The sequence below is a fragment of the Macaca thibetana genome, chromosome 1, assembly GCF_024542745.1.
Source record: "Macaca thibetana thibetana isolate TM-01 chromosome 1, ASM2454274v1, whole genome shotgun sequence".
Classification (NCBI taxonomy): domain Eukaryota; kingdom Metazoa; phylum Chordata; class Mammalia; order Primates; family Cercopithecidae; genus Macaca; species Macaca thibetana.
In genome coordinates this window covers 53,044,986-53,070,388 of record NC_065578.1, presented here as the reverse complement: position 1 = coordinate 53,070,388, position 25,403 = coordinate 53,044,986, and the positions used below count along the sequence as shown (strand labels likewise).

Sequence of the window (25,403 nt, the reverse complement as noted above, 5' to 3'; positions counted from 1 at the left end):
TTCATGTCTGATGATTGTAAATACAGTACACAGGTGGTTCCCATAAAATGTGTACAGCCTTTATATATTAATATAGCTATCAATGAAGCCTAGAGGGACAAGTATTAGTTGCTCTAAAACAGCTGTAAATCAATGCCCACCACCCCTTATACAAAGTATGATATTTGATGTTGTACCTAACTTTGTACTAATGCAAGCATCAGCTCACTGATATTATAAATTCTTTAGTGGTATGTAATGTTATTAGTAGGAGTGAATGTTTGAGTTAACGGATTATGATCTGAGTTAGTGATTAACATCCTGTATGAAAAGATAGGATTTGCATAACTGAAATAATTTAACTGACTTCATGATTGAGGGTTTTTCTTTTTGTTTTTAGGTTTTGGGCTGGAGGATAGTTGCAAGTATTGTTTGGTCAGTGCTGCTTCTACCCCTCTGCACCACAGTATTTATAATTTTCAGCAGGATTGATTTGTTTCATCCTGTACAGTGGCTGTCTGGTAAGTGATACTCAATTTGGAGAGAAAGTTATAGGACCTACTTCTCAACATAAAAATTGCATTATGTTTCAAGCAGTTTATTTTTAATTACTGCCTATGTTATATTGACACATCAAAACATTCACTTTGAGATAATTTTAAGACATCTGCTTCATAACATAAATCACCTTTTTATTATGTAATAAGATTAATAAGCTTGTCAAAGACTATGTGTGATCATAGGAACAAAAACATCATTAGAAGACCCCATAAATGAAAACTTAGTTTCATTTGTTTTTCCTTTGGACAGCTTTATTGAGATTGTTTGTCTCTTTAAAATAGAAAACTGTTCCTGTCATCGATTTGAAATTGTGGGTAGAAAATATGACATGTACCTCTTTTAAAAATACATCTAAATTAAGAGCATTGATTTCTTTTTTTGAAACAGAGTCTCGCTCTGTCACCCAGGCTGAGTGCAGTGGCTCAGTCTTGGCTCACTGCAACCTCTGCTTCCCATCTTCAAGCAATTCTTGTGCCTCAGCCTCGTGAGTGGCTGGGATTACAAGCACGCGCCACCATGCCTGTCTGATTTTTGTATTTTTAGTAGATATGGGGTTTTGCCATGTTGCCCAAGCTGGTCTTGAGCTCCTGACTTCACGAAATCCACCTGCCTCGGCCTCCTGAAGTGCTGGGATTACAGGCGTGAGCCACCGCACCTGGCCTAAAATGTGCCTTAAATTCCTTAGAGACTAAATAAGATTACTAAATTTATTAAAAGTAACTTGTTTTCTGTTAACAACTATCCATTATTGCCTGTTTACTGTATGCCAGCTCCTTACGTATATTACCTCTTATCCTTCCTGTAACTGTGTAGTTAAGAGTTATTATTTCTACTTTATAAATGGGATAACTGAGATTCAGGTTAAATAATCCATGCATAGATACACAGCTAGTGAGTAACTGATTTAGGATTGAAAATTGGTCTTTCTTTTGCCTTGTGAAGTGGGAAGTGAGTTTTTAATTTCTTTTTTTTTTTTTTTTTTTTTGAGACGGAGTCTCGCTCTGTAGCCCAGGCTGGAGTGCAGTGGCCGGATCTCAGCTCACTGCAAGCTCCGCCTCCCGGGTTCACGCCATTCTCCTGCCTCAGCCTCCCGAGTAGCTGGGACTACAGGCGCTGCCACCTCGCCCGGCTATTTTTTGTATTTCTTAGTAGAGACGGGGTTTCACCGTGTTAGCCAGGATGGTCTCGATCTCCTGACCTCGTGATCCGCCCATCTTGGCCTCCCAAAGTGCTGGGATTACAGGCTTGAGCCACCGCGCCCGGCCTTTAATTTCTTTTTTCACAAGAAAATGCCAGTTTTCAAGGAGTTGGGACTCTTTACCTATGACCTTTGGAGATAATTGGTGTTAAGTTTCTTGTTGACATATGTCCATCACTTTTTTGATAGGTCCCACTGGTCAGGTGAAATTAAGCCATAAGTCAGCACAGGCATAGCAAATATTTCTTTAGCCACCTTACCTGTGTCTGCTTTACTCACTAATCATGACTCTCTGGTGGCAACCTCAGAGTACTCAGTATTGCATTTGAGAGCCATTACCAATTGTTCACAATTGGCACTGGGGACAAAAACTTTTTGCCATTTCATGGCCAGAGGTTTTTTAATCCTCATAACACTTTCTCTCCAGGTTGGATTTGATTTATGCCATTTTCCTCATCAGAAGCTTGAGTTTAATTGTGGATGCTTAGTAAATATTCCTCATTAATTTAGGTCCATAGGCCAGGTGTGGTGGCTCACCCCTATAATCCCAGCACTTTGGGAGGCTAGGTGGGCAGATTGCCTGAGCTCAAGAGTTCACAACCAGCCTGGGTGTGGCAGCGTGCACCTGTAGTCCCAGCTACTCGGGAGAGTGAGGCACGAGAATTGCTTGAAGGGGGAAGGGGGGCGGAGGTTGCAATTAGCTGAGATCATACCGCTTCACTCCAGCCTGGGTGACAGAGTGAGACTCCGTCTCAAAAAACAAAAAAATTTGGCCGGGCGCGGTGGCTCAAGCCTGTAATCCCAGCACTTTGGGAGGCCGAGACGGGCGGATCACGAGGTCAGGAGATCGAGACCATCCTGGCTAACACAATGAAACCCCGTCTACACTAAAAATACAAAAAAATTAGCCGGGCGTGGTGGCGGCGCCTGTAGTCCCAGCTACTCGGGAGGCTGAGGCAGGAGAATGGCGGGAACCCGGGAGGCGGAGCTTGCAGTGAGCTGAGATCGCGCCACTGCACTCCAGCCTGGGCGACAGAGTGAGACTCCGCCTCAAAAAAAAAAAAAAAAAAAAAAAAAAAAAAAATTTAGGTCAATGAATCGTACTTTTAAAAATAAGTGGTTTTATTAAGTCTTAGCCTATTTAGCAAATATGTTCTTATTTTTATTTCTTTTCATGTTTTTAGGCATAATATATATATATTTTTAAACTTTGAGATGGAATATCGATTGTTGAACTACTCTAAAATGTGAATGTATTAGTATTTCATGGGGACATCCTGATTTTTTTGTTTTTTAGTTCTGCTCATTTAGATGATGTGTGGATTATTCTATTTCCAAAAATGTTACTTTAGCTATACGAGGTAATTGCATTTATGAAGAAGAGATCTGAAAAATATTCTTTATATTTTAAGAAAAAACTTTGTTGGTATATTACTAAATATGGTACTTCTCTTTCATGTGATTAAATATTTGCATATGCGTGGCTGAGTGGCTCATACCTGTAATCCCAGCATTTTGGGAGGCTGGGGTGGGTGGATCACTTGAGGTCAGGAGTCCAAGACCAGCCTTGACAAAATAGTGAGACGCCATCTCTACTAAAAATACAAAAAATAGCCGTGGCGGGCATCTGTAATCCCAGCCACTGGAAGGCTGAGGCAGGAGAATTGCTTGAACCCAGGAGGCAGAGATTGCAGTGAGCCAAGATTGAGTCACTACACTCCAACCTGGGTGACAGAGCAAGACACTGTCAAGAAAGAAAGAAAGAGAGAGAGAGAGAGAAAGAGAGAAAGAGAAGGAAGGAGAAGGAAGGAAAGAAGGAAATGTTTGCACATTCTAGTATTTTGTCTAATGTTAACTGGGTCATTTAAGAAATTCTAGTATAATTTTAAAGTACCTGGGGCCAGGCACGAATAACTCACACTGTACCTCCTTTTTTTTTTTTCCCTTTGTTTTTGAAACAGGGTCTTTCTCGGTTGCCTAGGCTGGAGTGCAGTGGCGTGATCACTGCTCACTGCAACCTCAAACTCCCAGGCTCAAGTGATCTTCCCACCTCAGTCTCCTGAGTAGCTGGAGACTACAGGTGTGTACCACCACACCTGGCTATTTTTGTATTTTTGTAGAGATAGGGTTTCGCCATGTGCCCAGGATGGTCTTGAGCTCCCTGGCTCAGTGATCCCCCCATACCCATCCGACACTTTAGTTCTTGAGTTGATATCTCATTGAACCTGTCAGCAGTGTACAATTAAATTCTTGAAGAAAAGATGACCTTTAAAATTAATAATTGTGGTTCAAGCTCTTTTTATATTGCAGTGTACTAAACATGACTACATGACCGAATAACCTTTACTAATTCATCTCTCTTGTGTTTTAGATTCTTTCAGCGACCTGTATAGTTCCTATGTAATCTTTTACCTCCTGCTGCTGTCAGTGGTAATAATAATTATAAGTATTTTCAATGTGGAGTTCTATGCAGGTGAGTTTTCAAATGTTAACCTTCTTAAAAATATCCAAATTTATTTAAGGGAAAACTTAGTACATTTTATGTGTGAATGTGTTTTGTGTCAAAATTTTAAAAATGTATACAGAATCATATGCTTTGAATGTTGTACCTTAAAATTTATTTGGGTGCTACTTTCTGTTTTTAAAATATATTTAGACTTTTTAGGACAAATATGATTCTACTTATATGAAGTATCTGGAGTACTCAGATTCATAGAGAAAGAAAGTAGAATGCTAGCCTAGGGGAGGGGAGTGGAGAATTGCTGTTTAATGGGTAGAGTTGTGAAAGATGGAAACGTTTGGGAGCTGGATGGTGGTAATGGTTGTACAACAATATGAATGTACTTATGCCACAGAACTTTGTACTTTAAAATGGTTTGAATTGTGAATTTTGTTATTTTACCACAATAAAAAAATTTAGACCTTTTAATACTTAGTATTAAAGCTGTGATTTAGTAGATACATTATAAAAAGAATTCCTTTATAGGGAAGACCAGGTGATTTCTAAGTTGTTGTTTTTTTTCAAATGTAATAATCTATAATACTGATTAAAAAAACTTTGTGTTTTTCTTTGGAGAATCACCTGCTGGATTCTAGAGCTTTTAATTTTTCTGTTTCTCTTCATACTCTTTCTGCCTTTTCATATTCCTTGAGTCTGCCCTTAAGATACAAGTTGTGGCAGATTTCACATAAGGAAAAAAATATACAATAAAAAGCTTTTCCTGACACTTATTTTTCACTATAGCATTTTCCTTTTTTTGTTGTTTTTTTGTTTTTTGTTTTGAGACAGAGTCTTGCTCTGTCACCAGGCTAGAGTGCAGTGGTGTGATCTCAGCTCACTGCAACCTCTGCCTCCTGGGTTCAAGTGATTCTCCTGTCTCAGCCTCCCGAGTAGCTGGAATTACAGGCATGTGCCACCACACACGGCTAATTTTTGTATTTTTAGAGGAGACGGCGTTTCACCACGTTGGCCAGGATGGTCTTGATCTCTTGACCTTGTTGTGATCCGCCCTCCTCAGCCTCCCAAGTGCTGGGATTACAGGCATGAACCACTGCGCCTGGCCAATTTTCCTTTTTTTTTAATTTAAAAACATTTTTTTAAATGTACATGTTCAATGTGTACTAACATGTCTAAACCTTAGTTTATCATAATGACATGTTTTAGATTTTACATTTCATTGATTATATGAATATTCTGTTTATTGATTTATTTATTATTATTTTTGAGATGGAGTCTTTCTCTGTCTCCCAGGCTGGAGTGCAGTGGCACAATCTCAGCTCACTGCAAGCTCCGCCTCCTGGGTTCACGCCATTTTCCTGCCTAAGCCTCCCGAGTAGCTGGGACTGCAGGTGCCCGCCACCATGCCCGGCTAATTTTGTTTTTGTATTTTTAGTAGAGACGGGGTTTCACCATGTTAGCCAGGATGGTCTCGATCTCCTGACCTTGTGATCTGCCCGCCTCGGCCTCCCAAAGTGCTGGGGTTATAGGCGTGAGCCACCACGCCTGGCCAATTTTTTTTTTTTTTTGAGACGGAATTTCGGTCTGTGGCCCAGGCTGGAGTGCAGTGGCCGATCTCAGCTCACTGCAAGCTCCGCCTCCCGGGTTTACGCCATTCTCTTGCCTCAGCCTCCTGAGTAGCTGGGACTACAGGCGCCTGCCACCTCGCCCGGCTAGTTTTTTGTATTTTTTAGTAGAGACGGGGTTTCACCGGATTAGCCAGGATGGTCTCGATCTCCTGACCTCGTGATCCGCCCATCTCGGCCTCCCAAAGTGTTGGGATTACAGGCTTGAGCCACCGCGCCCGGCCTTTTTTTTTTTTTTTTTTTTTTTTAAGAGAAAACAGATGCAGTGGGATCATAGAATACTCAGACCGGGAGGATTTTTTTTTTTTTTTTTTTTTTTTGAGACAGAGTTTCGTTCTTGTTGCCCAGGCTGAAGTGCAATGGCATGATCTCAGCTCACCGCAACCTCTGCCTCCCGGATTCAAGCGATTCTCCTACCTCAGCCTCCCGAGTAGCTGGGATTACAGGCATGCATACCACACCCAGCTAATTTTTTCTGTTTTTAGTAGAGATGAGACTTCTCTCTGTTGGTCAGGCAGGTCTCAAACTCCCAACCTCAGGTGATCCGCCTGCCTTGGCCTTCCAAAATGTTGGGATTACAAGTGTGAGTCTCCGCACCCAGCCTACATCATTTTCCTTTTTAGCTCTTCAGTACTTCCTTGTAAAATATGGTGTAAAATTTTAAATTCTAACTCTGGATGTTACAGTACTTATCCTTTTCCCTTGCTTGCTTTCTTTTTTTGGTCTACAAGACGGAGTGTAGTTTTGTCGCCCAGGCTGGAGTGCAGTGGCGTGATCTTGGCTCATTGCAACCTCCACCTCCCAGGTTGAAGCAATTCTTCTGCCTCAGCTGCCTGAGTAGCTGGGATTACAGGCATATGCCACCACGCCTGGCTAATTTTTGTATTTTTAGTAGAGATGGGGGTTGGGCAGGCTGGTCTTGAACTGACCTCAAGTGATCTGCTTGCCTTGGCCTCCCAAAGTACTGTGATTACAGACGTGAGCCACTGGGCCTGGCCTGGCTTTCTTTCTTTCTTTTTTTTTTTGAGATGGAGTCTCGCTCTGTTGCCCAGGCTGGAGTGCAGTGGTGTGGTCTTGGCTCACTGCCACCTCCGCCTCCCGGGTTCAAGTGATTTTCCTGTCTCAGCCTCCTGAGTAGGTGAGATTACAGTTGCCCATTACCACACCTGGCTATTTTTTTGTATTTTTAGTAGAGACGGGATTTCACCATATTGGCCAGGCTGGTCTCAAACTCTTGACTTTGTGATCTGCCTGCCTCGGCCTCCCACAGTGCTGGGATTAGAGGCGTGAACCACTGCACCCAGCCTGCTTTCTTAATTCCTCTCTATTGGCTGGTAGGCTTTTTCCATGCCAGCCCTGTTCGAAACTCTTTGGCTTACAGCCACACTTAAACAGAGTGTTCTTTCATACTCTCCCTTGTGCGTGGGTCATCTTCTGTATGTAATATGTCAGTTGAGGGGTCCCCAGCCAGTCCTTCTTAAAGCCTGACTATTTACTTTGGCTCATTCCTTCGGTAACCATCCCTTATGCATTTACTATGTGCCATGCATTGTGTGAGGAGAAGAGAGAAATGATACGGTTCCATCTTTCTCCAGAGGATCGTGGTTAATGGAGAGACAGACAGTAAATATGAAGCATATTTGATTACAGTACATTGGATGGTAAGAGCTTATATAGGAGCACCACTTGCCCCAGCATGGGGGAACTTGAGGAGATGATGCTTAAACCAAGCTTTGCAGGATGAGTTGAATTAAGTAAACAAAGAAGGAATATGATGTTCTAGAGAGAAGGTATAGCGTATAAAAAGGCTTAGTGATATGAGAGGATTTGGTATATTTAGAGTGTTACAAGTTAGTTGCACAGTCAGTAGGACCTTGTGGGCATTTCTGGTAGGGAGGGAGAGGTGATAGGAGCCTCTTCCTCAAAGTGTAAAGCACCTGAAACTTGTCCCTTCATACTTAATTTTCTACCTCCTGCCATCTCTTTACTTTGAGTATAGTAGGAGGAAAATACCTGCATAGATAGATCAGGGAACCCTAGGCTAGCTGTTTCCAAAGGTAAACATCCCTCATGTCCTACACATACTTGCCTCCCTAGCTCATTTGCAGAAAATGTTTTTGGATTGTCTGAAGGGTATTAAAAATCCCCATATAAGCATTTATCTTAGCATTTATGTTGTCAGTATTTACCTTCTTTATGGTTTTTTTTTTCGTAAGTGGACTATATATTGACAGTTTCAAATGCTGATGGTAGGAGCTCTTTTTAAAAAGTAGGCCAGGCATGGTGGCTCATGCCTGTAATCTCAACACTTTGGGAGGCCAAGGTGGGTGGATCACCTAAGGTCAGGAGTTTGAGACCAGCCTGGCCAACATGGTGAAACCCTGTCTCTACTAAAAATACAAAAACTAGCTGGGCATAGTGGCAGGCGCCCATAATCCCAGCTACTTGGGAGGCTGAAGCAGGAGAATCACTTGAACCCGAGAGGCAGAGGTTGCAGTGAGCCAAGATCGTGCCACTGCACTCAAGCCTGGGCAACAACAGTGAAACTCCGTCTCAAAAATAAATAAAATAAAATAAATAAATAAATAAATAAAAAAGTCAGTATTCAGGAGCTGAGCCCAGTCACTCTCCCACACTGCAAGACCATTGCAGTAGTCCATATATGAAAAAAAAGTCATTACTCTTTTATGGTGCTTACGAGAATACTAGGATAGGCGCTATTTGAACTATTAGGAAATTTTAATGAAAAATGTTAATCATGCTGCCCTTAGGTTTCATCTCTAGATTCTTTGGATTTTTTTTGTGTCTGTTTATTCATGCTTTCCTCAAATTTTTTTAACTTAGAATTTTTAACTTTACATTTTTCTGTTTTGTGTTTTACATTGATTGTGGGTTTCTTTCTGCTTTTGGAGCATTTGTGCCAGGATGAGAGGGGACAGTTTAGATCCTCTAACTGCATATGCTGCAGATTATAAAGCCACAGTAATGTGTTTCCTTTGCAGTTGTGCCTTCTATTCCTTGCTCCAGACTTGCTCTGATAGGGAAGATCATTCATCCTCAGCAACTCATGCACTCATTTATTCATGCTGCAATGGGAATGGTGATGGCCTGGTGTGCTGCCGTGATAACCCAGGGCCAGTACAGTTTTCTCGTGGTCCCCTGCACTGGTACTAACAGGTAATATTAAATATATTTTTCCTTAGGAACTTCGTTTAATTACTAAGCCACAGGTGACCTATATAGGTTAATCCTATGAGTAATCTTTGCTTTCCAGACTTCTGTAAAAGGTGCTTTTTTGCATACATCAAATGTTTTTAATATTTTATGTTTATTGAATTCAGCAATTAAAAAAACATTATGTGCAAGGTGCTATGCGATTTATGAGAGTGATTCAAACATAGACTATGAGATCCTTGAGAGTTGAGAACAATAGAGAAATTAAGACATGGATGCAGAGGAATGTAATAGGATGAAGAAAGTGAGATGTGCAGACAAAACCTGTGGAAGTTCAGAAAACAAGAGGGATCCACACATGTTCTTGGAGGAGGTAGCATTTGGTTGGAGTTTGAAGGAAGGGTAGTATGGAAAGAATGAAGAAAAAATTTTAAAAAATTGTAACTGCCTTTTATAGAGCGCTTCTATAATTTTGAAACTCCTATAGTTCTTCAACACATGGCATTGATACTAATTGCAAGTTGATATTCTGACTTTAAAAATTAGAAAAGATTACTGGGAGCCAGGAGTGGTGGCATGTGCCTGTCATCCCACTGCTTGGCAGGCTGAGGCAGGAGGATCCCTTGAGTTCAGAAATTGGAGGCTGCAGTGCCCTATGATTATGCCTGTGAATAGCTCCTGCACTCCAGCCTGGGCAGTGTAGTGAGACCTTGTTTTTTTTTTTTTTTTTTTTTTTTTTTTAAACAAAGATGATTGGAGTGATCTTAAATTCTCTGTTTTCCACTGACTTTAAAACAGTGTTACATTATTACTACTGAATACTTGATTTTCTTTTTGCCTCCAGCTACTATTATATAAGGCAGGTAGTTTTTTCCCCGCTTAACCTCATAAGCTTTCTTGGTGAAAACTGTCCTGTTGATAAACATTAAATGATAAAAGACTGTGAGTACAGGACTGCTATGAAAAAGGAAATCCCAACTGCTCACCATGGATGAGTCTTGAATTCTTTTTTGCACTTCTCTTCCTAATGGAGGTGAAGGTGAAGTTCCAGGGAGCAGAAGGCAACCGTAAGCTACAAGTTGTTGAAGACGTTATAGTGCCTATTACAAATACATTTCCTGATAATTTCACAGTCAGAATCTTTAACAAAACGAATCTTTCTTCATCATTTTGTAACTCGGAGTTCAGATAACAGTTAACTTTGTGTCTTACCTCTCCTGGAGTTAGATGGTGGGGCAGGCCTACAACCTGTGTGCCTCTGTTAAAAATGGCGTTCTACTGAATTATGATGTTGTCTGTATACCCCCAGATATCTGATAGATCATAGAGATTCTCAAGAAACTCTCAAAGGAGTTCTTTTTTTTTAGAAAGGAGTTTGAGAGCTTGTTGTTTACCAAATAGATCTTATGCTTATAATGAAAGCTCTTGTAAAATGATAGGGGAGTGGGCTTACGGCAGTGTCCAGCAGGGGGATCCTCTTAGATTTGGGAAGCATCAGGAGTTCCTCTTCAGCAGGAGTCCTTCAGGCAGTTCAAACAGATGATAAGTCCCATAGCCACATGGGAGCTGCAGTCTTGTCTGTGGATACAGCTCAGGTACAAGGAGGAAAAAAAATCAGTATCAGACATGTATGGGACTCTCTGCTTTAAAGACCTTGTGCCCCACAAAATCCAGTAGTATCTCTTGTAGCAGTTTTATGGGCACAGCATCCAGGATCCCCATGAGGGAATACTCAGTTTTAAAGAGATAACACAAACCCAATGTTACGGCATCTCTATCAGGTATGTGTAACTCATTTATAGTTGCTCTCAGCCCAGACACAGTTTACCAACTTGTAAGCAACACTGTTTATTATTATAGTAGATATTCTTAATCATATCAGATTTCCAGGGGAATAGAGGTAGAATTAATTAAAGATCAGAGTTTCATGATTCAGGAAAAAAGATTTTGTTAATTTTGTTCACACTTACTGAAAACGAGCCATCTTGTTAGAATTTGGGACATTTCTTAAGTCTTAAGTAATTAAAGTAATTAAGCTTTGCCTTCAGTAAACATTGAGCCTAAAACAGTGATATATGTCCCTGACTGTTGAATTAATAACTTAATTTTTTCCCTTCAGCTTTGGTAGCCCTGCTGCGCAAACCTGCTTGAATGAATATCATCTTTTTTTCCTACTGGCTGGAGCATTCATGGGCTATAGCTATAGCCTCTTGTATTTTGTTAACAACATGAACTATCTTCCATTTCCCATTATACAGGTAAGATCACTTGAGCATTACTTTATGTCAAAATTTGGCTGAGGTAAAATTGCCTTCGTGCTTATGTATATAACTGGATTTATCTGATTCATTCAATATTTGGTAACCAAAACTTAGAACTGAAATCCTCAAAATGCCATTTAGAGAGAAGATATTTGTCTTCATGAGACTTCAGCATGTTTTTGAGAGTTGTAGCTACCTTTTGACATTCTCAGAATACCTCTTTGCTACACTGTTTCCCTTCCTGCTAGGTAGTGGCACTTGCTGTGACCCACCAGGGTTTGATGATGTTCATACATAGTAATCTGTAGCTTCTTTTTTTTTTTTTTTTGAGACAGAGTCTTGCCTTCGCCCAGCCTGGAGTGCAGTGGCGCAATCTCGACTCACTGCAACCTCCGCCTCCCGGGTTCAAGCAATTCTCCTGCCTCAGCCCCCACATGCCACCATGCCCAGTTAATTTTTGTATTTTTAGTAGAGACAGGGTTTCACCATATTGGCCAGGCTGGTCCTGAACTCCTTACCTCAAGTAATCCACTCACCTCGGCCTCCCAAAGTGCTGGGATTATAGGCATGAGCCACCGCGCCCAGCTGCTGCTTTTTTTTTTTTTTCTTTTTTTTTTGAGACAGAGTCTCACTCTGTCACCCAGGCTGGAGTGCAGTGGCGTGATCATGGTTCACTGCAGCATTGACCTCCTGGCTCAAGCAGTCCTCCCACCTCAGCCCCGCCGAGTATCTGGGTGTGCAGCACTGTGCCTGGCTAATTTTTGTATTTTTTGTAGAGACGGGGTTTCTCCTTGTTGCCCAGGCTGGTCTCAAGCTCCTGGGCTCAAGCTATCTGCCCGTGTTGGCCTCCCAAAGTGCTGGGGTTACAGGTGTGAACCACCGTGGCTGGCCTGCTAGCTTCTTTTTGAACTTAAGAACCTTGTGAGTTTGGGGATGTGCAAGTAATTTTAGAATATGTCACTTACTGTCTCCTACCATTTTCAGAACAAGGCAAAGTTTGTGTAAATAAAACAGTTTCAGCTGGTTTGAGTGGTAGAGTATAATCTACCTTTCAGTTAGGTCTTAAAAATGTAATCTGGTAGGAGTTATTCCTGGAACTGAGAAGCACTCCTCTGGCAGGAGAGGGAAAGATGGTTGAGGTGTCTCACGGATGCGTGAGGGCTCTTCCCAGCCTGTTTCTGCTGCTCCTCATTTGCGCAATTCTATTACTTCCTTCATTCATGCCCTGGTAGACTGAAGACTGGACATTGGAGCAAAAATTATTGTTTCTACCATGTAATGTCAAAATTTGTAAAATTTTAGTACTTTTTTTTTTTTTGTGATTTCTTTTGGTACAATGTTAGATTTATTCTTAATCCCAAAAGTTTATTCTATGATGGTAATAGCTTTGGCTTCAGCTTTGGCAGAATATTGATTTTTAACAATTGGTGATTCAGTATTTGGTCAAAAAATGTATTTGGGGCATGTCTTGTAGCCATGAGTGTATAGTGGTATTGGTCTGCTGAGTTGGGTGCTGTGCTTCAGCCTGGGGATAGTTGGAGCAGGTGTTTTGCTGGGTGGTGCGATGGAAGGGCAGTGGAATGAAGAAGCTGAAGATTTGGGAAGACTAGTGGAAATGATGGCTTTTGATGCCCAGGACCATAGTTTCCTGCCCATCAGGTTTGTAAGTGTCTTGCCCAGCAGGATAGGTTTGCCTCCCGAGAAGACTAAGAGGGAGGGATGACACCATAGGTTATCCTTCTTTCGTTAATTCTAGGAGTGTGGCATACGGTGTATGACCTTTCCATGTGCATTTTAAGTTGCTAAGGAAGCAAGTTGGATTGTCAGGAAACTGAGAAGTCAGGCCCATTCCCCTTCTGACCCTCTATAGAGCGCAATGTGATTAATAGCCAAGCTGACCAGAGAACTTTAGAGCTTAAAGAATTTTATAAGCAATAACAACCATTAATATTATCATCGTTATTTATTTATTTATTTATTTATTGCCAGACAGTCTGAGTATGTTTATATCACCATTATTTTTGATGCTACCTGTCAGGTAGCTTTCCAAGAATGATAATATTTTTATTATAAAATATTTAAATATCATATTGATAAGTTGAATGTTTCCTTGACCACCCCGTGGCCATTCTCAACCTTTGTCCCACTGGTAACCATTGTTACCAGTGGGATTAAGGATAATGCACTAAACTGGTGAAGTTTATATTCTTCCAGACCGTTTAGTGTACATTTACATGTATGTAGCTATAACATTATATATTTTGTGGAGTGGGGTTTATATAAGTGGTTTTATCTTATATACATTATTCATTAACTACTTTTTTCTTGTAACTATGAAAATTTAAGGCTTTTTTTTGAGACGGAGTTTTGCTCTTGTTGCCCAAGGTGGAATGCAGTGGCGCAATCTCAGCTCACTGCAACCTCCACCTCCTGGGTTCAAATGATTCTTCTGCCTCAGCCTCATGAGTAGCTGGGACTATAGGTGTGCACTACCACACTCAGCTAATTTTTGTAGAAAAATTAAGTCTTTTAAAAGATCTACTAATTTTAACCAATTTGCCATTAGTCCATTAGTTTTTTCTTTAAACTTGCCTACACTACTAAAACCAATTCTATTGCCTTTATCAAATTCATTGTTCTATGAGTTACCAGGAGTGTAAAAAATACAAATAATAAAAAAGATGAAAACAAAACCAACCAACCAAAAAAGAACAGGAACAAAAAATAATTCTTAATGATGGACCGATAGGGAAAAGCAGACTGTTAGTATGAAGTAGGGCACAAAGAAATGTACATCAAGACAGGGCTTGGCAAACTATGCCAACAAGACTGTTGAAAGTATTAAATGAGATTTATAGAGCATTTAGCATAGTGCCTGGCACATAGTAAATATTTAGTGAAGGGTAGTTCATAGCCAAATCACAGAAGAAATCCAACAGGGAATTGAAAAACACTTCAGCATAGGAGCAAGAGGTGGGGGAAATGGTATTTTCTGCCTGTCTGCTGAAATGTCTCCCTGCTTCCCTAGCCTCTCTGAACCTTTGTGAAGAATGGTTGAGGTGAAAGCTGTGGTAGGAATAGTATAGGAACTATGCCGTTTTTGTTGGGGCAGGTGTGTGGTAGTGGTAGCACCCAGTGGCTACATAGAATAGTGCAATTCCACATCTTGTACTTTGAAAATAGTTGAACAGACCAATATAATTGAAGCAATATGATTAGTGACCAAGTATTTATATGGACTACTTTTTGTTTGTTTTCTTTTTGAGACATAGTGTCGCTCTGTCACGCAGGTTGGAGTGCAGTGGTGCGGTCTCGGGTCACGGCAACTTTTGCCTCTCAGGTTCAAGCAATCCTCCCGGCTCAGCCTTCCGAAGAGCTGGGATTGCAGGTGGCTGCCACCGTGCCTTATCTTATATATATTATTTTTGTATTTTTAGTAGAGACGGGGTTTTACCATGATGGCTAGGCTGGTCTAGAACTCCTGACCTCAAGTGATCTGCCTACCTTGTCCTCCCAAAGTGTTGGGATTACAGTCGTGAGCCACTGCACCTGGCTTGGGCTGCTTTTTGTAAGATACTGTAGGCATCTCCATTCATGATATGAAGATATAGCTTCTCAGTACTATAATTCTTTGCTATTCTTAAGCTTCTGAAGTTCCTTAAGGAAGGATCAGTCCTAATATAAGCATAAATGAAGACCAGGGCTGGGTGCAGTGGCTCATGTCTGTAATCCTAGCACTTTGGGAGGCCAAGGTGGGCAGCTTGCCTGAGCTCAGGAGTTTGAGAGCAGCCTGGGCAATATGGCAATACCCCACCCATCTCTACTGAAAATGTAAAAATTAGCCAGGCGTGGTGCACCTGTAGTCCTAGCTACTCAGGAGGCTGAGGCACAAGAATTGCTTGAACCTGGGAAGTGGTGGTAGCGGTGAGCTGAGATGGCGCCACTTCACTCGAGTCTGGGAGGCAGAGCGAGACTCTTATCTCCAACAACAAAAAAAGGAGAAATTCATCTTTTTTTCTTTTTTTTTTCTTTTTCCTTAGATTCCTTCTAATCATTTATCTTGTTTTCCATTGGTATTTTAGGGGCAGAGAGTGAGAAGGAGAGAGAGGCAGACAACCTTTGTTTCAGAAAACGTGTAGCTTTTTCAAGAAAAGACATTTGATTTTTTTTCTTGTTTGATTCCTTTCTCTTAGATCAAGCTTTTCCAACCTGTGGCCCAAGGGCGCATGTGGCCCAAGACAAATTCATAAACTTTCTTTAAACATTATGAGATTTTTTTTTTTCTTTCTTTCTTTTTTTTTTTTTTGAGACAGTGTCTCACCGTTGCCCAGGCTGGAGTGCAGTGGCACAGTCTTGGTTCACTGCAACCTCCGCCTCCTGGGTTCAAGCGATTCTCCTGCCTCAGCCTCCCGAGTAGCTTGGATTACAGGAATGTGCCACCACGCCTGGCTAATTTTTGTATTTGTAGTAGAGACCGGGTTTCACCATGTTGGTTACGAACCCCTGACCTCAAGTGACACGCCTGCCTCAGCCTCCCAAAGTGCTAGGATTACGGGTATGAGCCACTGCACCCGACCCTTTCTTTTTTCTTTCTTTCTTTCTTTTTTTTTTTTTTTTTTTTTTGAGACGGAGTCTCGCTCTGTTGCCCAGGCTGGAGTGCAGTGGCCGGATCTCAGCTCACTGCAAGCTCCGCCTCCCGGGTTTACGCCATTCTCCTGCCTCAGCCTCCCGAGTAGCTGGGACTACAGGCGCCCGCCACCTCGCCTGGCTATTTTTTTGTATTTTTTAGTAGAGACAGGGTTTCACCATGTTAGCCAGGATGGTCTCGATCTCCTGACCTTGCGATCCGCCCGTCTCGGCCTCCCAAAGTGCTGGGATTACAGGCTTGAGCCACCGTGCCCGGCTCTTTTTTCTTTCTTTCTTTTTTTTTTTTTTTTTAAGCTCATCAGCTATCGTTAGTGTATTTTATGTGTCGCCCAAGACAATTCTTCTTCTTTCATTGAAGCCCAAGAAGCCCAAAGATAAGGCACCCCTGTCTTAGATCATTAGAATTTTCAGGTTCCCACTAAGGAACTATTTAGCTGGTTCAACTTTCTTATCTTTCACATAATTAGAGAGGAGGCATGACTTACTGAGGGTTGTACAGAAAGAGGGAGCACTATAACTCACAATTCTTTATTCCTAGGCTAGTATCTTCTTCACTGCCTCCCATTTTTCTGCAAATAGCGTTTTAAAAAATTTAGTGCAAAGGCAGTATGCATTATTTTTAAGATTGGAGGCTCTGAGGCTAGCCTGCCTGGATTGATAGCTCAGATTTTCCTTTTGCTGGCTGATAACATTGGTTGTTATTTAATCTCTCTGTACCTTGTTTTCTTCATCTCTAAGATGAGAGTAGTAGTAAAAACTCCCTCATAGGGTTCTTATGAGGTTTAAATGAATTCAAATATGTAAAGTGCTTAGGACAGTACCTGGTACATGGTAAGCAACAAAAAAATGTTAACTGCTGTTGTTACTGTGTTTCTTGTACTTTCTTCATCTCCATAGTGTTTAGTACCAAGTATGGATTGATACGGTTAATTTTCTTATTTCTCATTTTATATCAGTGAGATATTGAATAATATAAATATTAAATTTTTTAACATCTGAAATAGTTGATGTTTTTGCTTCTGCAATACCCTTTGTCTTCTTGTACAGTAATTATGTTTTTTATGTAGACTGACTGTTACAGTTAAGTGCTTGCTTTAAGATGATGTTGAGTGTATCATTTGATTTGAATGTGTCATTTGATTCTGGTTTTTTTTTCCCCCACAGCAATACAAGTTCTTGCGTTTTAGGAGATCTCTGCTTTTACTAGTTAAACACAGTTGTGTGGAATCACTGTTCCTGGTTAGAAATTTCTGCATTTTGTATTATTTTCTTGGTAAGAATTTCTGTTTTTTGATACAGTGATATATTATCTCATAACCCAGAAAATGTCAGTTACAAAGTCATTCTTGTGTTTATGTGTTTTCTACATTTATAGGTATGTGATTAGCCCAGCTGATTCATTGTTTAAATTGTCAAAGAGAATGTATTTAGTCGTATGTATTTAGGAAAATATAGTTAAAGAAAATGTGACATATACCTATAATGAAATATTGCTTAGGCTTTAAAAAGAAGGAAATCTTGTTATGTACTACAGCGTGAATAAACCTTGAGGACATTATGCTAAGTGAAATAAGCCAGTCACAAAAAGACAAATACTGTATTATTCCACTTATATGAGGTATCTAAAATAGTCAAACTCTTAGAAAACAGAATGGTGGTTGTTGGGCTAGAGAGTTGGCAAGCGGTGGAGTTGTTCAGTGCGTACAGAGTGTCAGTTTTGCAAAATGAAAGGTTCTAGAGATCTGTTGCACAAAAATGTGCTTATAGTTTACTGTACTGAACACTTAAAGATGGCTAAGATGGTAAATTTGTTTGGTTTATTTATTTATTTATTTATTTTTGCACTGTCACCCAGGCTAGAGTGTAATGGCACGATCTTGGCTCACTGCAACCTCCACCTCTTGGGTTCAAGCAATTCTCCTGCCTCAGCCTCCCAGGTAGCTGGGACCACTACCAGGCGTGCACCACCACACCCGGCTATTTTTTGTATTTTTAGTAGAGACGGTATTTCACCCTGTTGTCAGGCTGGTCTTAAACTCTTGACCTCAGGTGATCCGCCCACTTCTGCCTCCCAAAGTGCTAGGATTACAGTCTTGAGCCACCACGCCCGGCCTAAGATGGTAAATTTTATGTTATAGGTTTTTTACCACAATTAAAAACAAATGCATTCTTTTTTTAAAAAAGAAAAAATACCGTGCATCATTTGGTCATTACTTTGTCTAGAAATGACATACTCCTTTTTATAACTCGTAACTCAATACTAATATAATGTAAATATTTTGTTGGTAAAGGAAACTTGTGGCATTTATTAACATGACTGTTAAGCACAAAAATGCAGTTTATTATTTAGTATCACGAATAGTGCAAGGTGAAAACATTAATCTTGTTAGCAACACGTAATAATTTAAACAAAATCCGACTTTCAGGTGTTCTTTGTGCTTCTTGTATTTGGATGTCTAGGTCTAGCAAGGCCAGGGAAATTTTCTTTGATTATTCCCCCAAATAATGTTTTCCAAGGTTTTAGAATTCTCTTCTTCCTCAAGAACACCGATTATCCTTAAGTTTGGTCGCTTAACATAATCCCAGACTTCTTAGAGACCTTGTCCATATTTTCCTATTCTTTTTTTCTTTGTCTTTGTTGGATTGGGTTAATTTGATGATCTTGTCTTCAAGCTCTGAATTTCTTTCTACTTGTTCAGTTCTATTGCTGAGACTTTCCAGAGCATTTCACATTTCTAAAAGTGTGTCCAAAGTTTCCTGAATTTTTGATTGTTTTTTCTTTAAGCTATCTATTTCTATGAATATTTCTCCCTTCACTTCTTGTATCATTTTTTGGCTTTCCTTGCAATGGGCTTCACCTTTCTCTAGTCCCTCCCTGATTAGCCTAATAACTAACCTCCTAAATTCTTTTTCAGGTTAAGTCAGGAATTTCTTCTTGGTTTGGACCCATTACAGGTGAACTAGTGATTTTTTGGGGGTGTAGAAGAGCCTTGTTTTGTCATATTACCAGGGTTGGTTTTCTGGTTCCTTCTCATTTGGGTAGGCTCTGTCAGAGGGAAGGTCTAGGGCTGAAGGCTGTTGTTCATATTCTTTTGTCCCACGAGGTGTTCCTTTGATGCAGTACTCTCCTCTTTTTCCTATGGATGTGGCTTCCTATGAGCCGAACTGCAGTGATTGTTGTTTCTCTTCTGGGTCTAGCCACCCAGTGAGTCTACCAGTCCCTGGGCTGATACTGGGGGTTGTCTGTACAGCGTCCTGTGATGTGAACTGTTTCTGGGTCTCTCAGCCATGGATACCAGCACCTGTTCCAGTGAAGGTGGTGAGGGGGTGCAGCAGACTCCATGAGGGTTCTTAGCTTTGGTGGTTTAATGCTCTACTTTTGTGCTGGTTGGGCCTCCTGCCAGGAGGTGGCGCTTTCCAGAAAACCTCAGCTGTAGTAGTATGGAGAGGGACTGGCAGTGGGTGGGGCCCTAGAACTCCTGAGATTATATGTCCTTTGTATTCCGGTAGGGAAGGACCATCAGGTGGGGGTGGGCTCAAACACTCCTTGGTCAGGTTTTGCTGCAGCTGCTGTGGGGGATGGGGGTTAGATTCCCAGGTCACTGGAGTTGTGTACCTAGGAGGATTATGGCTGCCTCTGCCAAGTCATGCAGACTGTCAGGGAAGTGGGGGAAAGCTGGCAGTCACAGGCCTCACCCAGGTCCCATGCAAACCAAAGGGCCAGTCTCACTCCCACTGCCCCACAACAGCCCTGAGTCTGTTTCCAGATGGAGGGTGAGATGGGCTTGAAAACTTGCCCTGGGCTACCCGCCTCCCAGCTGGGAGAGAAAAGAGCTTGGTTCTTGCCCACCTGTGTTAGATTTGCCCCCTTCCCCAGGTGCTGGCCAGGAGGCTTCTTGCCCCGTTCAAATTGTTACAGAGTTCAGCTGGAGATTTCCTTCCCCCTGTGGAGTTTTACCCCCTGCTCCTCTGGTCACCCATCCGATGAAACCCTGTGGTGCCAGGCAGGAATGGCCTGCTAGGGAACGCAGCGAGCTCCCAGGGCCTTTCTGCTGCTTCCTCTACCCCTGTATTTCTCTTGACTCTCTAAATTGGTTCAACTCCAGGTAAGGTCAGAAACTTCTCCCGCAAACAGACCTTCAGCTTCTCCAGTGGGGTTGTGTGTTCAGGAGAGGAGGGTCTTCCTTTTCCACTTCCACAGTTGGGGCACTCACAGTATTTGGGGTGTTTCCTGGTTCCTCAGGAGCAGTCCGCTTCCTTCAGAGAGTCTGTGGGTTGGTCCTCTTGGGATTGCTGGTTTGTTCTTGCAGTCGATCTGGAGCTAAAAATCACAACACGAGCTTCTGCAAGCTGCCCTGTGTGGAGCTGCAATCTAGTCCTGCCACCCATCTGTCATGATGATTGGTAGTGGCTCTTTTCTTTTAGAGATGGGGTCTTGCTGTGTTGCCCAGGCTAGTCTTGAACTCTTGGCCTCAAGTGATCCTCCCACTTTGGCCTCCCAGAGTACTGGGATTATAGGCATGAGCCATCATGCCCAGCCTCATTGTAATGTATTAACCTACTACATACAGTCAGCCTGGTTGTTCCTCTAGAGTTGTATATTTGGGCTAATTTAGTGACTATGATCATTTCCATGATTTGCTTTTTCTCTTATAACTTCATTTATGTTCAATTCAAATTTCGTCTTCAGCATTATCACTTTTCATTTCTTTGTTGCACTTTGATTTTTTTTTTTTTTTTTACCAGTTTCTTTTTTTTTATTAAAACCATTTTTTTTTTAATGGAAGGCTTCATGAATTTGCATGTCATCCTTGTGCGGGGGTTATGCTAATCCCTCTATCATTCTGATTTTAGTATATGTGCTACTGAAGCAAGCACTACTTTCCTGTTTTAGCTATTCATTTTTTAAAAGTATCATTTGGATTTATTATGGGAAACAAGGAGGCAACACAACTACATGCTTTGCTGTCCGTGTCCGTACTGAATAACGGATCCAAGTGACCAATCAGCAACAGACCTTGAGAGAACTGATGGGATTGGGTCACAGATTATAGTGCGCATCTGTTATCTACATACTGATTTGCATACTGAAAAGTTAAAAGTGCTATATGCAGTCACTTATAGTTAATATACCACAGTAACTAGAGTTTGAACTATATTTTTGGGTGACTGGTATTTTTTAACTAAACCGTGGTAACTGAAATGTGTGTATATCAGAACTGTACAAAGCAAAGACTGCCTGTGTTAGTAAGTACTGTCTTTCCTACTGTCAATTCCTAATCAGTCTAACATTTTGACTGAGGTCTTGGTGTTTATGTGGCCATGTCATTGACCTTATATTCTAAAGCTTGACTAAAACTTGTTTTATAACTTTTTATGTTCATAGCTTGGTATTTTTTCCCCTCAGGCTATATTCCCAAAGCTTGGATTAGCACTGCTATGAACCTTCACATAGATGAGTAAGTGATACATAAAAAGTCTAATTTTAACTCTGTTTCCATTCTCTTAGATGTTAGCTATTTTCCAGATATTTTGTTTAGATTTTGCCTTTAACATTTTTTAAAAAATTGTATTCATTTTTGAATACATATAGTTTATATGGTTTAAAATTCCAAAGGTGTATAAAAGGGTAAAATTAGCAGGACATGGTGGTACATGCCTGTAGTCCCAGATACTTGGGAGGTTGAGGCAGGAGGGTTGCTTGAGCCCAGGAGTTCAAGGATGCAGTGAGCTATAATTGTGCCACTGCACTCCAGCCTAGGCAATAGAGCGAGACCCTGTCTCAAAAAGAAAATAGTAATAATAGGGTATAAAATGAAAAAGTCTCCTCCTCTGTCTCCACTCACCCAGTTGTCTGCAGAAGTAAGCAATGATAATTGTTCTTAGATGCAGCTTTTATACTATACAAAAGTGGATTTCTCGAGTTGCATGGTCCAGTCCTCTGCTTTTTCTCCCCAACAATCATTCGTTCTCTGGTGTCTCATGATATATACCAATGCTGTGGCATTGTTCTAATTTAGCCTGTGAGGAAACCAAAATTGAGCAAGGTCAGGTGATTAGTTGAAGGTCACAAGTGGCAGTTGAGTGACAGCAATGGTGTATATTGTTCTGGTTATCCTCTATGCACTTTGCACATAAAGGTTTAATCTGTTGTATTTGCTGAATAAAAGTCAGTTTCTCTTGGTGTTCTTATTGTGTATTCCATTGTAAGGGTTTTTGTTTCATATATGAAATTCACTAATAGCAGTTTTAGGGAGTGGGAATATTGACATGCATGGTATTTAAGAGATATTATGGTTTCTCACTTTTCAAAGTTTCTAGGCAAAATTCAGTTTTGTCTTCTGCTTAATTGCTAGGCATGAAACCAAATGCATGAGTCATTTATTGTTTTAGTCCAGATTTTAAACTAGGTGAAATGGAAAGAGAAAAGTAATAATGGCATTTGATAGAAATTTAACAATTTTTTTTCTTCTTTGCACTCAAAAAACGTTTTGTGGGTATGGCTGAGTGCCTGATATTCTGTCCTTCATTTATGTCAGGGCCTCAATAAATGTTTACTTAGAAGTTAAAAATAACTTCATCATTGGTTGACTCCCCCAGTGAATGTCAAGCACTGTATTGGGCACTCCTAATGTAAGCTGTTTTAAAAATTGTGATAGGATTAAGAGGAAGAATGAAGAGATTATGCCACTGTTATATGGATGAGGAAACCGAGGATGGGATGGGTGGAGTGATTTACCTAATCACAACACTTAGAAATGGCAGTCAGGTTCCAATCCTGGTTTTCACAGTGCTGGTTGTAGGATTATAATAACTTTGCCAATTGATCTAGTCAAAGTTTTGGAAAGATGGCAGCATTAGCTTTACTTAGCATTCTAACAGAGTATCTTAAATTGCTTTAACATTGTTTAGGAGCATGTGCTTTTAATGACTGCAAATCTGTGGTTTATAGGGCATAAGGATAAAGCTGAAATCTGGTCCAGGAGAGGTACTAGTCATGTTTAATGGTTTTGCGGTATTAGACTACAAAGCAACAATAATAATCTTTTATCCAGCTGCTCATAGTAAGGCTTATAAGCTTAGCTCGTTCTTCCTTCGTAGTAAAAGTCATTGAAGATTTTTAACACGAGAAACTGTAGTCCCGATTTAGGTCTGTGCTTTCCTTAAAGCTCCCTCATGTACCTTATAGAAAGTATTAGGGAAAGAGCTCTACAAGGGTACCAAAGGAGAGGAGTCTGTCTGTCAACATTGTTATTTAGAAATAATATTTGTGTCTCAGTGTGGAGACTTCAGTGTGTTAATATTTAGATTGCATTTTTCCTAGAGGATTAATAGTAATTTCTGTGTTCACAGGCAGGTTCATAGGCCACTTGACACAGTGAGTGGCCTCTTAAATCTCTCACTACTCTACCATGTCTGGCTGTGTGGTGTCTTTCTCCTGATGACTTGGTATATCTCATGGATACTCTTCAAAATCTATGCCACAGAGGTATGTTTTTAAAAATACTTTTTGTTAATACTTCTGTGTTTTGGAGTGCACAGTTGATTTTTAGCAGAGCACACTGATCAGCACGCCCAAAACGATTTCCCTAAGTTGATTTTTGGTCTCTCTTCTGAGACTATTGGGGCCATATCATTTGTAACCACCATTTATGTGGTATTTTTTTTTCAGAGGAACAGTGTGGATATTCACTTAATTTTTGGAAATTAAACTGAATGGACTGCCACTATGCTTTATTGATATCCTAGTTGTCTTCTGGGGGCTTCCATTTCTCTACTGAGTACATACTAAATGGATTTGAATTTTAAATTAATTTTCCATGTCATTGGCACAGCTACTATTAAAATATTTAAATATGCGGCAGTAAGTTGTTTTTTTTTTTTTTTTTTTGCGATAGCGTCTCACTCTGTCACCCAGGCTGGAGGGCAGTGGCCTGATCTTGGCTCACTGCAATATCTGCCTCCCGGGTTCAAGTGATTCTCCCACCTCAGCTTCCCGAGTAGCTGGGACTACAGGCGTGTGCCACCATGCCCGGCTAATTTTTTTTGAATTTTAGTAGAGACAGGGTTTTACCATGTTGGCCAGGCTGGTCCCGAACTCCTGACCTCAAAGTGATCTGCCCTCAGCCTCTTAAAGTGCTAGGATTAGAGGCGTGAGCCACCACACCCAGCCAAGATATTTGTTTTCTGAAGGGAAGTTTTAACATTTATATTAAAGAAATGATTTTGGAAATTGAGGTGAGCTTCTGGATAATTCCCACAGAAATCTTTTTAAGTGATTGAGAATTACATTGTTTTTGTCATCCAAGTGTTTGTCTTAGAAAATCAGTGTTTCTGTTTTATTTTACCATCTGTGTAGGTTTGTATTCTTCAGTGGCTTCAGAGAATCCTTGTTTGTGAAATTGGTTTTTGTTATTCAGAACCAGAGTCTAGTAAAGTTGGGAAAGTAACATTAAAAAAAAATGGTGTGTTTGGGTTTATGTAACTTTAACCTGTCTTTGCAAGGAGCACAAAATATGTCAGTTTGGTTGTGCTGTCTATTTTTATAAGAAATTTTAATTTGTGCATGCTTATTGAATGTAAGATGATCATGAAAATAATCATTTTTGGTTTTTAATTATATTTGATAGGCTCATGTGTTTCCTGTTCAACCACCATTTGCAGAAGGGTCAGATGAGTGCCTTCCGAAAGTGTTAAATAGCAATCCTCCCCCCATCATAAAGGTACCAAAACTGTGTTTCATATCTTCACACAGTTATCTCTAACTTTATTCAATAAACTTAATATTTAGCATATTTAAGTAGTTGTATTTTTTGAGGGCCTATAATATTCTTGTACTGGTATAATAAAAATCACCTACTTGCTAATGCTGTTTTTTCAATTTTCATTCCAAGTGACTAAAATGCAGGTGCACAGTACAGTCTATGTGTGTAAGCTAGTTAATTCTATATTCAGAAGCAGAATATTTCCAAGCATAAAATACAGTGATGTGCAGTCATCTACATTAACTTCTCACAAACAGTTTATGATAGCATAACAAAACATTATTGATTTTTTGATCACTGGATCAAAACTTTCACTCTTGTAGTATTAGTTGGCTTTTGTGATCAAAGATAGTGCTTAGTAATGTATAGATATTCGGTGAACTCTCCTTAAGTATGAATTGCTGGTAATGATCCTAAAACTACTTACAATCAAGAATTTAAAGAAATTGCAGTAATTTTACAAATCAATCTAAGTAAGCATAAATGGTTTCGATTGAATTTGCAAGTTGAAATTTTAAGCTAGATCTACAATATGTGTGATCCTGTTAAAAGGTCCTTTAGAAAGAGCTAAAAGAGGCCGAGTGTGGTGTTCAGCACTTGGGAGGCTGAGGTGAGAGGATCACTCGAGCCCAGGAGTTCAAGACCAGCTTGGAAAACATAGGGAGACCTCATCTCAACAAAAATTAAAAAATTAGTTGAATGGCATGGTGGTACATGCCTGTGGTCCCAGCTACT

The 25,403-nt window shown here is 40.5% G+C and overlaps 2 protein-coding genes and 1 non-coding gene across 3 annotated transcripts in view; 1 reads left to right on the top strand and 2 right to left on the bottom strand.

Annotated features, from left to right (window-relative positions):
- Positions 1-25,403, bottom strand: part of MRPL37 (mitochondrial ribosomal protein L37) — a 911,410-nt gene that overhangs the window by 390,308 nt on the left and 495,699 nt on the right. The window lies entirely within an intron of this gene.
- The window catches only part of NDC1 (NDC1 transmembrane nucleoporin), a 67,616-nt gene that overhangs the window by 2,532 nt on the left and 39,681 nt on the right, over positions 1-25,403 (top strand). Inside the window, exons 2-9 of the mRNA XM_050803088.1 lie at positions 380-500; positions 4,110-4,211; positions 8,824-8,998; positions 11,115-11,253; positions 17,068-17,176; positions 21,311-21,362; positions 23,257-23,392; positions 24,534-24,626. Coding sequence (XP_050659045.1) covers positions 380-500; positions 4,110-4,211; positions 8,824-8,998; positions 11,115-11,253; positions 17,068-17,176; positions 21,311-21,362; positions 23,257-23,392; positions 24,534-24,626 — 927 coding nt within the window. The remainder of the gene's footprint in view (positions 1-379; positions 501-4,109; positions 4,212-8,823; positions 8,999-11,114; positions 11,254-17,067; positions 17,177-21,310; positions 21,363-23,256; positions 23,393-24,533; positions 24,627-25,403) is intronic.
- Positions 20,678-20,781, bottom strand: LOC126944878 (U6 spliceosomal RNA). Its single transcript, XR_007722215.1, has one exon. It is a non-coding gene; the product is annotated as a U6 spliceosomal RNA (small nuclear RNA).